This window comes from Suricata suricatta, chromosome X (assembly GCF_006229205.1).
Source record: "Suricata suricatta isolate VVHF042 chromosome X, meerkat_22Aug2017_6uvM2_HiC, whole genome shotgun sequence".
Lineage (NCBI taxonomy): Eukaryota > Metazoa > Chordata > Mammalia > Carnivora > Herpestidae > Suricata > Suricata suricatta.
This window is the reverse complement of record NC_043717.1, coordinates 71,873,329-71,889,444: the sequence shown is the minus strand read 5'-3', so window position 1 is coordinate 71,889,444 and position 16,116 is coordinate 71,873,329. Positions and strand designations below refer to the sequence as shown.

Below are 16,116 nucleotides of genomic sequence, written 5' to 3'. Positions count from 1 at the left end.
GATCAAGAAGATGTGGTATATATTCACGATGGAGTACTACATGGCAATGAGAGGGAATGACATATGGCCCTTTGTAGGAAAGTGGATGGACCTTGAGGGTGTCATGCTGAGCGAAGTAAGCCAGGCAGAGAAGGACAGAAACCATATGTTTGCACTCATAGGTCTAGCAGGAAAACAAGAGAGACCTAATGGAGAACCAAGGGGAGCGGAGGAGGGAGAGAGAGTTGGGGAGAGAGAGGGATGCAAAACTTGAGAGACTATTGAATGCTGAGAATGCACTTAGGGTTGAGGGGGAAGGGGGAGGGGAGAAAAGAGGTGGTGGTGATGGTGGAGGGTGGGTGTTGTATGGAAAACAATTTGACATAAAATATTATGGGGAAAAAAAAAGAAAACTCCTTGATATTTCCCCACACCAATGGGCATACTTTCTCTGGTCCTTCATAACCTTCTGACTTTATTTTACTTCTACTTCACATGCAGGAGGCTTGTGGTCTGGATTCTCCTTGCCATACAGTTATTACACGTCAGCCTATAATCATTCAGGCCTCTATTTAGTTCTGAAATGCCCAAGAACAGTTTTAATTTTAGTTCCTACTCACTCCTAAATTTAAAATGTTTTATCTCTGGCACCTAAGGATTTTTCATTCTTGTTTTGAGCTTTGTCATATATTTATAGTATAATGATTTCCCCCTTATCCTCTATGTTTTAATTTGGGGGGCTTTTAATCTGCCAGACTGATAAGAAATCAACTGCAAAATAATAATAACTCAAGGGGTGCCTGCCTGGGTGGCTCAGTCGGTTGAGTACCTGACTTCGGCTCAGGTCATGATCCTCATGCTTGTGAGTTCAAGCCCCATATCAAGCTCTGTTGTGATCGTTCAGAGCCTGGAGCCTGCTTTAGATTCTGTGTCTCTGTTTATGTTCCTCCCCCACTCGCATTCTATCTCTCTCTGTCAAAAATAAACATGAAAATATATTTTAAAAACTCAAAAAGCACAAAAGACATAAAATGTTAAAAAGTCTAATCCAGAGAGATGACCTCTTAGAAGATCAGATTTAAATCAATCACTCTGAGGCACTAAACTGTCCTACAAAATTACTTCGGAAATGAGCCCAATATTCAATCCAGTCAATCCAATAGCAAAAAAAAGCTTTACCTATGTTTATTTAAGCTGTACCTATATTTATTTTAAAATAAAAATTAAACTTCCTACTTTATTCTTCTGGTAATTAAAAACAGTATATTTGAAAGGATGTACTGTCAAATAAATTGGTAAGTATAAGTTTGTTTACATTTACTTTCACTTTGGTGATGATACCAAATTATTTTAAAGTTGGGACCAGCACTTTTGACAGGGACCTAAGCTAATATAAATAAAAACTAAAAACTAGCTATGTATCTATTTAAAGTACTTCTATTATGCTAAACACAGGCATTACACAAAAATGCAGAATCAAAGCAAACAGTAATCTGTATATAATAATTTTCTGTAAGTATTTCAAAAATAATAACATCATCAAAGCAACATACATTGGAAAATATTTGGTGTTTCAGGTCTATTACCTCTTGTCTGTGCAGAAGTCTCTGGCTGAGGCACAGGAATTCTAAAAAAGATTAAAAAAAGGATAATCAATAGTTACAAAGAGACTTGAATAAAAAAAAATGTAATTGGTCAATTCAGAATTTATTCTAATTTAATAAATTTAGCAATTATATAGGTTTAGTTTCTTTAAGCAATGCATTAAATATTTAAGGAGCATATATTCATATTATGAACAAACATGCATATATAACATAATTCAAACACTGCAGTAGATTTAAATATTCTTTTAATAAGGAGTATCCCACAAAAGGAAGTATTTATCTTTGTTAAATTTCAATGAAAAATGAATACATATAATATGTGTGTGTATATTTAATTCTTTGGTACAGAAATTTAAAAATTAGTTCAATGGCCTGTTTTCATGGTTGCTTTGTTCAAATATTCTGGGAAACCATCTGGCCTAATTCTCCAGCATCAATTCAAAGTTTTCTATAAAGCCTTATGCTGCTTCAAGTTCGTATTCCGCTTTCGAAATTTATTATTATTTCCTAAAAAATGCCATCCTTGACCTCTAGTCAAGGCTCACTGCTCCTTGTATGACATGCTGTCATTGCACCAGGAATAAGCTTCTATCATAGCATTCATCACTCTGTGTTGAAATTACAGGTTTATGAGTCTGTTTCTTTTACCAGATTCTGCTATAAGCTCTGCTATAAGGTCTATAAAATATAGACTATATTTTATTTATTTTTGTATCTCTATAGAATAGCTACTCAATAACCTTTTACTGAACTGAAATAAATGGAGGAAAAGGGAAGTATCTTATTTTGAAACTGAGGAGAAGCCTACTTTTATAAGGAAAGATTTCCATCTTGTGGAATATTAGCCTATATCTGTGATGAGATTTTTCTATTGTTGTATTTCCAAAACTAAAAGCATAAAGTAAAACAGAAATGTCATATTGTCGAATGCCACCACAATATTGCTCAACTTATTTTATCAATGGATTTTTTCTTATAATGGTAGTATTTGTTACTTTGATAATGAGATTTATTAATGAACTAAAAAGAAGGAGCTTTCATAAAAGAAGAATGCATCCATTTCTTTGCCATTAAACTCCAGCAAATAAAGGCATGTTTTAGAGTTGTAATTTTACTTTTTCAATTACCAAAAATATGGTATTTCTAGAAATTAGCTAAAAACATCAACTATGAAAGAAATCTAACTAAAAAAGTTAAATTACATGTATCTTGAGATCCTTTAACAGCATGTATCTACTTTTTAATACATGTGATTAGGAGGTGACTTTTTCCATCTGAAACAAACTAGACAAAATAGTTTCCAAAACCCTAACAGCACTATTATATTGTACAGAACTTTAAAAAACGGTGACTTAGGAGATTTTTACTGGAATATGTTATTTGTATGACTTAAATGTCATAAAGGCAAGAGGCTAAATGACAGAGGTGGAGGTGTACAATGTCACTGGGTATCAACTGAGGAACCTAAAAAAAGAGAAATGAAGAGTGAAAAGATAAGTATAGAAAAAGAACAAGAAGAAAGGGAAATGAATTACAAGAAGAGAACACTGTATATACTGGGTAGTGGCAGAATAGTGTAGAAATTATGTCAGAGACTGGAAGTCGTACTCTAAACTTGTCCTTTTCACCAACTTATTGACCCTAGATAAAAAGTCATTTAGATGCTAAAGAATGCCATTCCCTCATCTGAGTAACAGTTATAATTAATATTACTGAATTCTTAGAAAGTGTCTCATGCAAAGAAATTAAAAGTACTTAATATATATACATACATGTATAAATCCTATATTTTATCTTTTCTGAATCTTAGATTCCTCTTTTATGAAATTGAAATGATTATGCTGTACCCTCCTCACAGGGATGTTGAAGATCTAATGAGGTAATATAAATAATTTTGCATTGATTATTGAAATGCTCTATACAATTAGATAAAGGATTATTTTCAGTGCCTTCTACCTAAAAGAGCAGAAGACACTATGCAAAAAGGACCAGAATAAAGATTTTTTTGAAAAGTTGTTAATATAAGCAAATCAGCAATAATTTACAATGATCAAACATGCTAAAGTCTTTGTAATCATTAATTAAAATTAGCAAATGCCTTTCAGGCAATGACTATTGTTTAAAAACTTTTTATATAGTGCCTTCTGCTTTTCTTAGGAGGAAACATTGCAAATGATTTTTAGGGGAACCTGGGTGGCTCAGTTGGTTAAGCATCTGACTTTGGCTCAGGTCATGAGCTCAGAGTTTGTGAGTTCGAGCCCCACATCGGACTCTGTGCTGGCTGCTAAGAGCCTGGCGTCTGCTTCAGATTCTGTGTCTCCCTCTCTCTGCCCCTCCCCTGCTTATTCTCTCTCTCTCTCAAAAATAAACATTAAAACATTTTTTTGGAAAATGACTTTTAAGGACTCCTCTAACCATGGTATGATGAAGGTTCATTTTCTCTACAGAGTAAATATTATGAGTAGAATGAACTAAAGCAGTTTAATGTTTATTGTTATATCTTATTTCTCAGTGCTAACTTTGGAATGAGTAGATGGCCTTTGACTACATTTTAATATCTAACAGAGAGCACCATAGTTCACTACCATTTGTGTTAAAAGGTTGGTTGATACAACCTCTTAAATGGCTATATTTCCTATACCAACAGCAGCAGATCAACAGGTGATCCAGACACTGGAGTTAGCAGGCCACAATGTAAAATATGATTTAATGTGTTCAAGAAAGAGGGAAAGACAAACAAAGCAGATACATAACTCCAAAAAAGAATATGTAAAAAGGATCAGGGATGCCTTGGTGGGTCAGTTGGTTAAGCCCGACTTCGACTCAGGGCATGATCTCACGGCTCGTGAGTTCTAGCCCTGTGTCAAGCTCTGTGCTGACAGCTTGGAGCCTGAAGCCAGCTTCAGATTCTGTGTCTTCCTCTCTCTCTGCCCCTCCTTAACTCACACTCTGTCCCTTTCTCTCAAAAATAAATGTTAAAAAAATTAAAAAAGAAGAATCAAATGTGCTTTCTAGAGCTGAAAAACAAAACAGCTGAACTTAAGAACTATGGCACAATAAAGAACATATCTGGTCTTTGTCTCTGGTTCCTGCTTAGAGTTTCCATAATGACAAGGTTACCTTCGTTATGCAAATGAGGTAACTCATGGTGAGCTACTAGACAGCTTGAAGATGGGAACTGTTATCAGACACATCACGCATATTATTCAAAGTTTGAAACACTGAACCAGCCCAACTTCTATTAAGATGAGGGGGATGAAGATCAACTTCAATCACATGGTCAATGATTTAATCTATCACACCCAAGTAATGAAATAATCCCCCAAACCATGGACATCAAGATTTGGTAAAACTTTGTGTTTAGTGAACACATTGATGTGCCAGTAGAGTGACATGCCTGAATTCCATGGGCGGGCACAGAAACTTTGTCTTCTTTCTCAGACCTTGCTGAATCTGTCTCTTCATGTGGCTCTTCCTGATGTGTATCCTTTAAAATAAAACTGTGATTTTAAGTATAGTGCTTTTCTGAGTTGTGCATTTTTCTAGTGAACTACTAACTCTGAGGGGAATCATGGGAACCCCTGAATTTGTAGCCAGTTGGTTAGAAGTATGGCTAGCCTGAGCACCAGCTGAAGTATGGCCAGCATCTGAAGTAAGGGCAATCTTGTGAAGGACTGAGTCCTTAAACTTATAGACCCCGATGCTAACTCTGGGTATTTAGCATTAGAACTGAATTGCAGCAGAGCTAATTGGAGTGGACACAAAAGAAGAATTCAATGAACTCAGATTTAATAGTAGATTGGACATAGTAGAGAGTAAATGGAAAAGTAAAAAAATATCTAAGTGGAGGCACAGACTAAAAAGAAGAATGATACCTATATCTGAGTTGATAAAGAATAGAGTATAAAAACTTGTGGGTCACAGTTGTAAGTACTAACATATATAAAAGTGGAATCATAGAAAGAGAAGAAATAATGAGGCACAATGACCTTTGAAGTGATAATGGCAGAGAGTTTTCTAAAACTGATGAGAAATAGTAATCCCCAGATTCAAGAAGCTCAGCAAACTCAAAGCACTAAAAAACAACAACAAATAAAACACTCCTTGGCATAACATATTTAACCTGTTGAAGATCAAAGAAAAAAAATTTTTTTAAATGTTTTCCTTATTGAGAGAGAGAGAGAAAAAGAGAGTGAGCCCACACAAGAGGAACAGAGAGAGGGGGAGAGAATCCAAAGCAGGCTCTGCACTGTTAAGTGAGCCATGCAGGTGCCCTGAAAATCAAAGTCTTAAAAACCCTTAGAGAAAAAGGATACAATATCTTCAAAGGAGTAATTGTAGGACATTAGCCTGACTTCCTAACAGAAACAATGGAAGAAATAAATCAGTAGAATCAGACATTTTATAAAACCTATAACCTGGTGAACATATCCTTTGGAAATAAAAGTGAAATAAAAAGGTTTTTAAACAAACAAACATAGAGAATATATCATCAGCAAGCCACATTGAAATAATTCTCAGAGAAATTCTTCAGTCAGAAGGGAAACAATCCCAGAGACAAGGATAGAAATAAAGGAATGAAGAGAATTAAAAAAAAGTGGATGAATATAATGAATGCTAACACTGTAAGAAAGACAATACTAATAACATCTCATAGGATTTCAGATATATGCAGAATTAAAATTCAAGTAAAACATGATGTAAATGGTGATAAATGGAGTTAAAGTGTTCTAAGGTTCTAGCATTACCAGGAATATAGGAAAATAATTTGTATTTAACTACAATAAATTAAGTGCTCAGATTGTAATTTATAGAGTAACCACTAAAGAATATGTAACCAACTAAAAGAGGGGAACTGAATAATTAAAACTATTTGATTGAGTAAGCAGTACAAAAATAGATATACACCCAAATAGATCACTAATTCCACCAAAATTGGGAACAAATACTTTAAGTAAAAGACAAAGATTGCCACATAAGATTAAAAAACCAATTACATGCTCATGCTACTTAAAAGTGACAACCTTAAATGAGAAGACACAGGTTCAAAGTAAAATGGATGGAATATACTGTTAAAGGCCCAATCAAAAGACAATTGCTAGAGGTATATTAGCATTAGACAAAGAAGACTGAGGCAGAAAACACTGTGAGAGATAAAGAAAATTTCATAGTAACAAGGAGAGCAATCTATCAGGAAGATATCACAATTCTAAATCTATATGTATCCAGTAACATGTTTCTAATATAAATTAAACAAAAATATAACAGGAGAACTAAATCTTTAATCATAGTGGAAGATGTTAACACACCTATCTCCCTAGTTGATGAAAAAAAAACAGACAGAAAATTAGTAAGGATATAAAAGATATAATTAACACAATCAATATCCTTGGATCTAATTTACACAATAGAACACTGTACCCAACAATGAAAGAATTCACATTATTTTTGGGTGTATATGAAGCATTTACCAAAATTGACCATATGATCAACTTAAGGAAAGTCAACACATTTCAAGGGATGAAAATAATCTATGAAGTTTCTCTTTCCAGAGTGGAAATAGGCTGAGATAAGTAACAAAAAAGTTAACTATAAATCCTCAAATGACTGGAATTTAATCTATACGCTTCCCCATGAGTCAAAGAAGAATCACACGGAAAACTAAAACAAATTTTTAATTAACTGAAAATGAAGTAGGAGTTAGCTAATGCAATGTTTAGAAATATAGAGCATTAGATGCATATATTAGGGAAGAAGAGCCAAAATTCAAAGACTTAAGTATCTAGCTCAAGTAGCTAGAAAAAGAACAATAAGACTGATTCAGAAAAAAGAAAACACAAATTACAAGTATCAGGGGACATTAAAATAGATTGTAAGAAACACAAGACAATAAGAAAATCTTATGAATACTTTTATATCAAATATATTACAATTTAGAGGCAAATGTCAAATTCTTTGAAAAATAAAACTGACAGAGAAAGAAAGAGATAATATGAATATTCTAAAATCTCTTAGAAAAATTAAATCAGAATCTTCCCCAAGAAACCTCTGATCCAGATAGTTTCACTGAACATTTAAAAAAGTAGTAACACTCATTCTAGGAATGCATGGATGACCCAATACTCAAAAAATTACTTCAATTAACTGCATGAAAAGAAACTAAAACTCAACAGATTAACAGATTCAGTATAAACATTTGACAAAATTCAACTCACATTCATGAGAAAAATTTAGCAAGCTAGGATTAGAAGGAAACTTCCTTAATCTTTGTCTTGGTTATCCTTCTACTTTAGAAAAATCAAAACTGTTAATCATTTATGATTCATAGTGGATGAAGTTTATATAGGAAAGATTCATGCTTAGATAAGTGGTAAACAAATATAAGCTATAATATTTTAAATTAAAGTAAAATCCTTAAATAAAATGTAATTTTTAGAACTTCCTTTAAATTGTCATTTAGTTTATGAGTTTAGCAGATAAGAGGGCTTCTATAATGGGTTGAACTGTATCTCCTCCAAATTTCCTGTTGAACTCCTAATCCTCAGTACCTCAGAATGTAATCTTATTTGAATATAATTTCACTGATGATATAAATTAGTTAAGGTCATAGGGGGGTAGGGTGGACCCCTAATCAAATGTATCTGATGTCCTTATGAAAAGGACACAGAATTTAGACACAGGCACAGATTGGGGGTGATATTTCTATAAACCACAGAATGACAAAGATTACCAGCAAACCACCAGGTGCTAGGGGAGAGGCAAGGGGCAGATTCCTTTTCACAGCCCTTAAAACAAACTGACCCTGTGGACAGTTTAATCTTGGACTTCTAGGTCACGTAACTGTAAGATAGTACATTTCCATTGTTTAAGCCATGCAGTACTTCATTACAGCAGCCCTAGAAAATGAATGTGGATTTTGGTACCAGCACTACCACCAGTACAGTGGAGTGCTACTATAACAAATAATTTAAAATGGAGAAATGGCTTTGGGATTGAGTATTACACGGAGGCTGAAAAAGTTTTGAGGTGAATATTAGAAAAAGTCTAGATTTTCTTGAAGACAATGTTGGTAGAAATATCGATTTTGAAGGAGAATCTGTTGAGGGCTCATAAAGAAGAAAGCTGTAGAGAAACTGTTATCTTGGAGAATATATATTTTTATGAACAGAACGTTGCTAGAAATATGAATGTAAGAATTACTTCTGGTTAGGTTTCAGACAGAAATGAGAAATGGCTTATTGGAAACTGGATGAAGGGTGATGATCCTTGTTATCAGAAATCTTGGCTGAATTGTGTTCTGTTGGATAGCAGGTGAAACTTGTATGTGATGAACTTGCCTATTTAGGTGAAGAGATTTTGAAGAAAGGGGTGAAGGCACAGCCTGGTTTCTTTCTCCTTATTGCTTACAGTAAAATACAAGAGAGGAGAGAGAAGTTGAAAACAAAACTGTTAAGAAAAAAGGAACCAGAGCTTTGATACTTAGAAAATTCTCAGCCTATGTATACCGCAAAAAATTAAAAAGCTTCCTCTGGAGGGAACATTAAGGTATTGTTGGACAGTCATTTGCCTAAGAGATTAGGTGTGTGATTTGTGGCTCCAATCAACCATCTCAGTAGGCATGCTGCTAGCTTGGACTGTAAGGGACATAGGTAGGATGAAATGAAGAAAGGGATGTCTGGAATTCTACAGTCAGGAAATGAGCTGATAAAGAGATATCCAGCTGTGATCATGTGTTACCCTTCAAGAAAAGGGACAATGATCCTGAGGGTAAAGTCCTGCTACTTCTAGGCTCTGAATTTACTTGTGACCCATGACCCACTTCCCTTCTAATTTCTCCTTTTTGAATAGGAATCCTTATCCTATGCCTGTCCCATCATTGTGTTTTGGACAGATAACATGTCTAGTTTCACAGGCTCGCAGATGTAAAGAATTTTCCCCCAGGATGAATCACTCTGTACATCATCCATGCATGATTTAGATGATGCTTAGATGCGAGTTTAGACTCAGAGTTGATGCTGGTATGATTTAAGACTTTCTGGGATGTTACGATGGGTTGAATATATTTTACATGTGAGAAGGATATGAATTTTTAGGGGCTAGATGGCAGACTATTATAGGCTGAATTATGTCCCTACTCAATATCAATGGGACTACTAATATATAACCAATTACATCTTCAATAACCCTCAGAATGTGACCTTATTTGGAAACAGGGTCAGCAAAGATATAATTGATTAAGATGAGGTCCTACTGGGGTAGATCAGTACTCCAGAGTAGGTCCCTAATCTAATATGGCTGGTGTCCTTTTAAGAAGAGAAAATTTGAACACAGATATGCACACAGGGGAAAATGCCATGTGAAGATGAAAGCAGAGATTGGAGTGATGCTTCTAGAAGCCAAAGTGCCAAAGATTTCCCATAATCACCAGAAGTTAGGGAACAGGGATGGAACAAATTCTTCCTCACAGCCCTCAAAAGGAACTCTGCCAGTATTTTGATCTTGGACTTCAGCAGTCCTAGAAAACTAATACCGCTTCTAGTATAATTGGTAATTTTACAGGGTAGAAACAAGCCAAAAATATTTAATTACTATGTGTATACTTAATACAAATAACTTACAATTTGGCAGATGGCCCTTGCACAATTCTTTTTTTCTTGGTAGGGCTCAAAGTTTCATGTGTAGCTGGAAAATACGGAGGGCCCATAGGATCATCATCTTGATGCCAATTATTATCATCTCTTTCCTGACTCTGACTTTCTCTTCTAGCTGCTTGGGATGTTGAGGGTTGGTCAGCATCCTAAAACCAAAAATTCAGAGAAAACATTTTAAACTAATCCACAAAAATTATTTTTCTTAAAAGACCATACAATTTTAGTTCATTTTTTATAATCTTAACAGTTATGACAACATTTTACAATCATAAAAGTGCTTTTATAAAGCTGATTTATAGATAGGATTATATTTAAATTAATTAATGCAACTGGTATTAAAATTTTTTAAAGAAAGATAAACAAAAGTCCTTCGTATGCTAGTATAACTGAAAAGTTGAATTACTTATTTCCATGAATATAAATCCTAAAAATAATTTTTACAAAGATAAATTCATGGAAAAATTAACTTGTCTTGATTGTACCTAAATTCCAGTAGTGGCTTTTTCTACTAGAACCTTTATCATACCAAAGTCATTGCTACCTCTTACAAAATCTGGGTGAGACTGCCATGCCAAATATAAAGGTACAAACTTCCTCTGAAAGTTTTCCTATAGTTCTCTGGCCTGGACAAAGGGAATGGAATAATTGTATATACCACCAGGGAATTTAAATAAAGATAATCACAATGGGCTCCAATTATGCTGAAAGCATAAACAAGTTACCAAGTTTTGAGGGCTGTAGGAAATATCAGAGGCTGTGGCCTTTAGCCAAGCCTGCTCCAAAATAAATGATAGAAAAAGGAAACAAACAAAAAACATAAATAATCCTTTTTTCTTCTGAGGTCTACCATCATTAAGAGTCAATACATGTGAGTTCAGAATAAAGTGTACAAGGTACCAATTGTAATTTTGATTACAGTGCTTTCAGAGATATACTATTAATTCTCTGGCACCATACCCGAAGTGTTTCTGATGCTGAGGCACTTTCAGTTGCACTGGTATGGGGGACATACTTGATAACAGTAATTATCCCCTGAATTGCAATGCGCTTGTGTTCCCTATACTGCAAGTCTTCAATCTCCTTCCTCACATCACTTATAGCTGTCAAGAGCGACTCAACTGCAAAAGAATAATTCCAAGGAAACTGTAAGTTTTAAAGAACTGAAATGATAAAAATAAGAATTAGATTTGCAATGTCATTTTACAATATGGACTCACGAACTTGCTATGTAAGTTAAATCTGTGAGATTTCTTTTTATACTTGGCATCATCCCCATATATAATTTTTATAAAATAGGCAAAATATACTTATCAGTTAAACTGTGATACAGTTTTCTAGCCTGGAGTCTTTATTTGAAACAGAAATTTTACATACTGAATGGACAGCTGACCCTTGAACAACATGGGAGTTAGGGGCACCAAACCTCATGCAGAACAAAATCCATGTATAACTTTTGTCTCCCCCAAAACGTTACTAATAGCCTACTGCTAACCACAAGCTGTATCAACAACATACAGCAGATTAACACATATTTTGTATATATACTATATACTGTACCTTCACAATAAAGTAACTTAGAGAAAAGAAAACATAATTTAAAAAAATGTAAGAAAAAACATTTACAGTACTGTATATATATATATATATTTATTTATTTATTGAAAAAAATCACATAGAAGTGGACCTGTATAGTTCAAACCTGTGTTGTTCAAGGGTCAACTATAATTTACATATTTCAAACTATAAAGTGTTGTCTAGCCACTGCACAGAAACACACATTTTAATATATACAACCATAAACTACATATTGCTGGCATTATGAAGCTCAATAGGATGCCAGTATTTAGATGATGATAGGTTAGCACTTCAAAGTTTCTTTTTTTTCCCCAAGCCATGCAATTATCCCACAGCTTAAAGAGAAAAATGTATTTATTTTAAACTTTTCAACCATCGTATCTTAATTCTGCTAAAATAAATTAATATTAGGCCTTTCATCAGTACTTATTTTGCATCTCATTTATTTTAGTTTCATTTTTATTTAAAGGTAGTATTCAATTGTGTTATATCCAATATATATCATTCCACAAGAGTAGCATAATACAGTGTCGGTATCTTGATATCAAACTATCCAGTGTCTCCTTGCTATCTTCAGTCTCTGTATGTAATATCCTAGGAATTGGGATTTACTAAAGTCAGATATGATCTCAATAACATTAAATCAAGATATGATGCCCAGTTAGTCATCATCTATATTCTCCCTTCTTCTAGCCTAATAAAATCCAAATATTAACCTTTAGGAGTCATGACATGTATTTTTAGGTCTTCATAAAGACAAAATTGTTATCACACGTTATGACAGACATATATATAGTACATAAATATATACAGGACTAGCAATTATATTAGTACCTTTGAGAGAACTACTATACTTCAAAAATGTCTCTGGCACTGGAGGATACGGGTAATATCCACCAATAACAGAAGTCCTTAATTCCTCAGGATCCGTCCTTGTTTTAATCCAATGAATAAAGTTTTTTACCTTGATATCGTTGGTGTATGGCTGGCCTTTATGACCTTTTGTAAGAAGGGTAAAACCAAAAAAAAAAAAGAGAAAAATATTCACTGTAGTGAACTCTAAGGATTTTTTTTGTATAAAACAGTTTAATATTACAACAGTCTCTTTTGTCACCAAGAAAAGAAGTTCACTTATTTACTGTGTAACAGATTACATTTAATATGTATACAAAAAGTATCAGATACTAAACCAATCCTAAGTTGAGAAGGAAATCAGATATAGTAGAATTTAAGTAGACTAAAGTGTAGGTGTCTACAGGATACTGAAAAGTCAAAACAAAAAGAAAACTAATAATCTGGATTTTCTAACTATCAAAATGGTTGGCATCTTCTTAAAAAGTTATTTTTAAATCATGTATTCACCTAAAGATATGGAATCATGTTGAAACTGAATTGCCTATAATATAGCTCAGCATTTAAATTCATGTTCTTAAAAAATATTTAACAGTGCCATTTATATCTGATATTGTTAATATTTATAAAAGGAAGTGTTGACAAAGATGTGTATTACACCCTTCTTAGGATTCTTCTATTAACAAATTTCTTACTGATAAACATGGTAGTATTTTAGTAAGCACACCACTCCACACTATTTCTTTACTCATTTGCAAACTTTTATCTTTATTGCTTTAGCCCTGTTACCAGAAAGAATAGTGAAAAATAATGTACTTTAGACAACTAGTGAGACTCTTCTTGCTATATAAGTAAAATTTGAGACCAGGGGCCAAAATCTGATGCATTATTTAGTATTTAAAAATAGTTAATTGTATCCGTATTGTGATATAGGGCCTGACAGTCTTCAATCTATCTAGCAATTTATGATTATCTACCTTACATCAGGTAGGAATAAAAGTTAACCAAAGGACATCAATTCAATTCTCCAGTGAGTCACAAAAATCTTTGTTTCAGTCATAAATAATCAAGAAGCAATATGTTTCATGGGCTAAATATTCTTTGTTAAAACATTCTCACAGTGATTAAGGGGATCAAAATAAAGCTATCTTGTAGTTAAATGTTTTAATGTAAATGCTAACATAGTGAATAGAAAATATATTACATCTCCAATAAAATATAAACAAATTGCTCACCAGTAATAAACACTCGACTCTCATTTGTAGTGGTTAGGTAAAGCAGTTTAGGTATTTGAGCATCGTTCCTGACAACTTTCAACTGAGTACACACGAAATATGTCACTGTAGAAAATGAAAACAGTTAGGAAATAACTTCTGCATTTCCAAGGGGACACACCAAGATCAGGATCTAACATAGTGACTCTCAAACCTTAATGAACAGAGGAATCACCTGGGACAGTTGTTAAAATGCAAATTCAGAAACAGTAGTTTCAGAGTGGCGCCTGAGATTCTCCACTTCTAATAAGCTCAGGGTGATACTAGTGTTGCCGATCCTGTGACCACCCTTGGAGCAACAAGGACCTAACACTTACCTTTTCCTTTAGAAAGTACAATGGCTGCACCTAACTGAAGTCACTGCTGGCTGCACAGTTGAAGACTGCCAACAGTCTTTCTAATCAAGGCACACAACCGAGTGTGAATAGTTATTTCCTACAGAGAAAAGAAGCTTAGTTTCTCCAGGATGCTTTTACTGATTAACCCGATCTAACACTACCCCTGAATTACTCTGACTCCTTCCACCAGATAGGCATATGCACTATTAACTTAAATTTGTTTATGCAAGTGTTTAAGTCTCATGACAGGGCTTATACAATCTATTCCCTTCTATTCACCATGCTGAATCGTTTTTCACTGTCTGTCAGTTACTTAGGTAAAGTTTCTTAAATCCAACAACATGTTTAAATTTTTAACTCATTATATACCTAAACAGTTATGGTTATATGAACTAGGAAATGAGGAAATAAATGTAAACGCTTGTAATCTTGTAATAATGGTAAGTTCTCATTTGAAATAAATATTTTCTTAGAATACGATAATAACTATAAACTTATTTACTATATTTAACATTTCCCACTTCTTTATTTGGTAGCAACAAAAATAAGGGAAATCTGTTGAAATGACTAAGAATAATTCCTCCTTTATATTACTATATCTTTATTTCAAAAACCATACAAATATGTTACTAGTCACGGCTAAAGATGTTGATATAGGAATATTAAAGAAATGTCTACTTCTCACTTCATGACTGTTAAAAACCAGATATTCTGACCTGTCACCCTTTAGCTGTTTGACATCCAGGAAATTACTTAACCCCTCTGGACCTTTGTTTCCTCACCTGTAAATCCGTAAAAACATCAACTTTTAAAAAGGTAAGTAGGAGCACAAAATGAGATAGCATCTACAAGCACGTGACACATAGCAGACACTCAATATTAGTTCCCCTTAGCTCTTCACTTTCCAAAATCAAAAGTAAAAAAGATGCCCTCCTCCCAAAGGATTCTGGTATTATTCCAGAAGACATCTGGTTATGTTCCCCTTCATAGGCCTGAAGTCTCCTTAATACTTATCATTCATTCAATAATTTGTTTCATCTTGGTCAAAAGATGAAAATAAATTGTGATTATTGTCAACTACTGTACTAGAGTAAATCTCACCAAGGTCACTTTTTTTTACAGAGATTAATTTCACATTATCATAAGAAATAAAACATGCATACCTGGCAACATTTCTGTGAAAAAAATCATTATCTGAAACTTACATCAGCTTATTGTTTGAAGTGGCTACAAAGAGAGAGGGCTCTGGCCATAAAACCCATATAAAACATGTAATAGAACTGTCATCAGAAGTCATCTCTGCCAATCACTTATGCCCTGAGAGAAGTTATATCAGAAATCATAGCCTGGCTCACCTTGGAAGCCCACACCTTGGTTTAGCCAAAACTCTTTCTGCCCTCTCTCTCAACAGTTGGGGTGAAGTTTAGTTCTATTCAGATATATTTTAAAGTTTTAATCTCACAAGCAGATGATAGAATCTAATAAGATAATATCTGAATGCTGTATAATGCTGTTTTGCAATAGCCATTAAAGGGGTAGCAGAACAGCGCTGTATATGGTCTCTAGGTATCCTGACGCTCTACAATTTTTACCTTGCTGCTGATTTTAAAAATTACAGGTGGTCAAGACTGGCAAACATTTCACAATCAGTATTTTATTCATATAATCACTTGAAAAATAGTAATATAGCATACAGTATTTTATAATAGCTTTATGCTACAAGTTGATATAAGGAAAAATTAAGTTGTTAAAAAGTGGATGGACCTTGAGGGTGTCATGCTAAGTGAAGTAAGCCAGGCAGAGAAGGACAGAAACCGTATGTTTGCACTCATAGGTCTAA

At 33.9% G+C, this 16,116-nt stretch overlaps 1 protein-coding gene across 3 annotated transcripts in view; it reads right to left on the bottom strand.

The window, feature by feature from the left end:
* RADX (RPA1 related single stranded DNA binding protein, X-linked) overlaps nucleotides 1–16,116 on the bottom strand; it is a 77,560-nt gene that overhangs the window by 42,086 nt on the left and 19,358 nt on the right. For 2 of the 3 annotated variants that reach the window (XM_029930062.1, XM_029930063.1), the window contains exons 7-11: nucleotides 13,900–14,004; nucleotides 12,647–12,811; nucleotides 11,195–11,355; nucleotides 10,205–10,383; nucleotides 1,566–1,606 (exon numbers count right to left, since the gene is read on the bottom strand). In XM_029930062.1, coding sequence (XP_029785922.1) covers nucleotides 1,566–1,606; nucleotides 10,205–10,383; nucleotides 11,195–11,355; nucleotides 12,647–12,811; nucleotides 13,900–14,004 — 651 coding nt within the window. Of the gene's footprint in view, nucleotides 1–1,532; nucleotides 1,607–10,204; nucleotides 10,384–11,194; nucleotides 11,356–12,646; nucleotides 12,812–13,899; nucleotides 14,005–16,116 lie in introns of all 3 variants that reach the window. The other variant, XM_029930060.1, reaches the window with a different exon arrangement.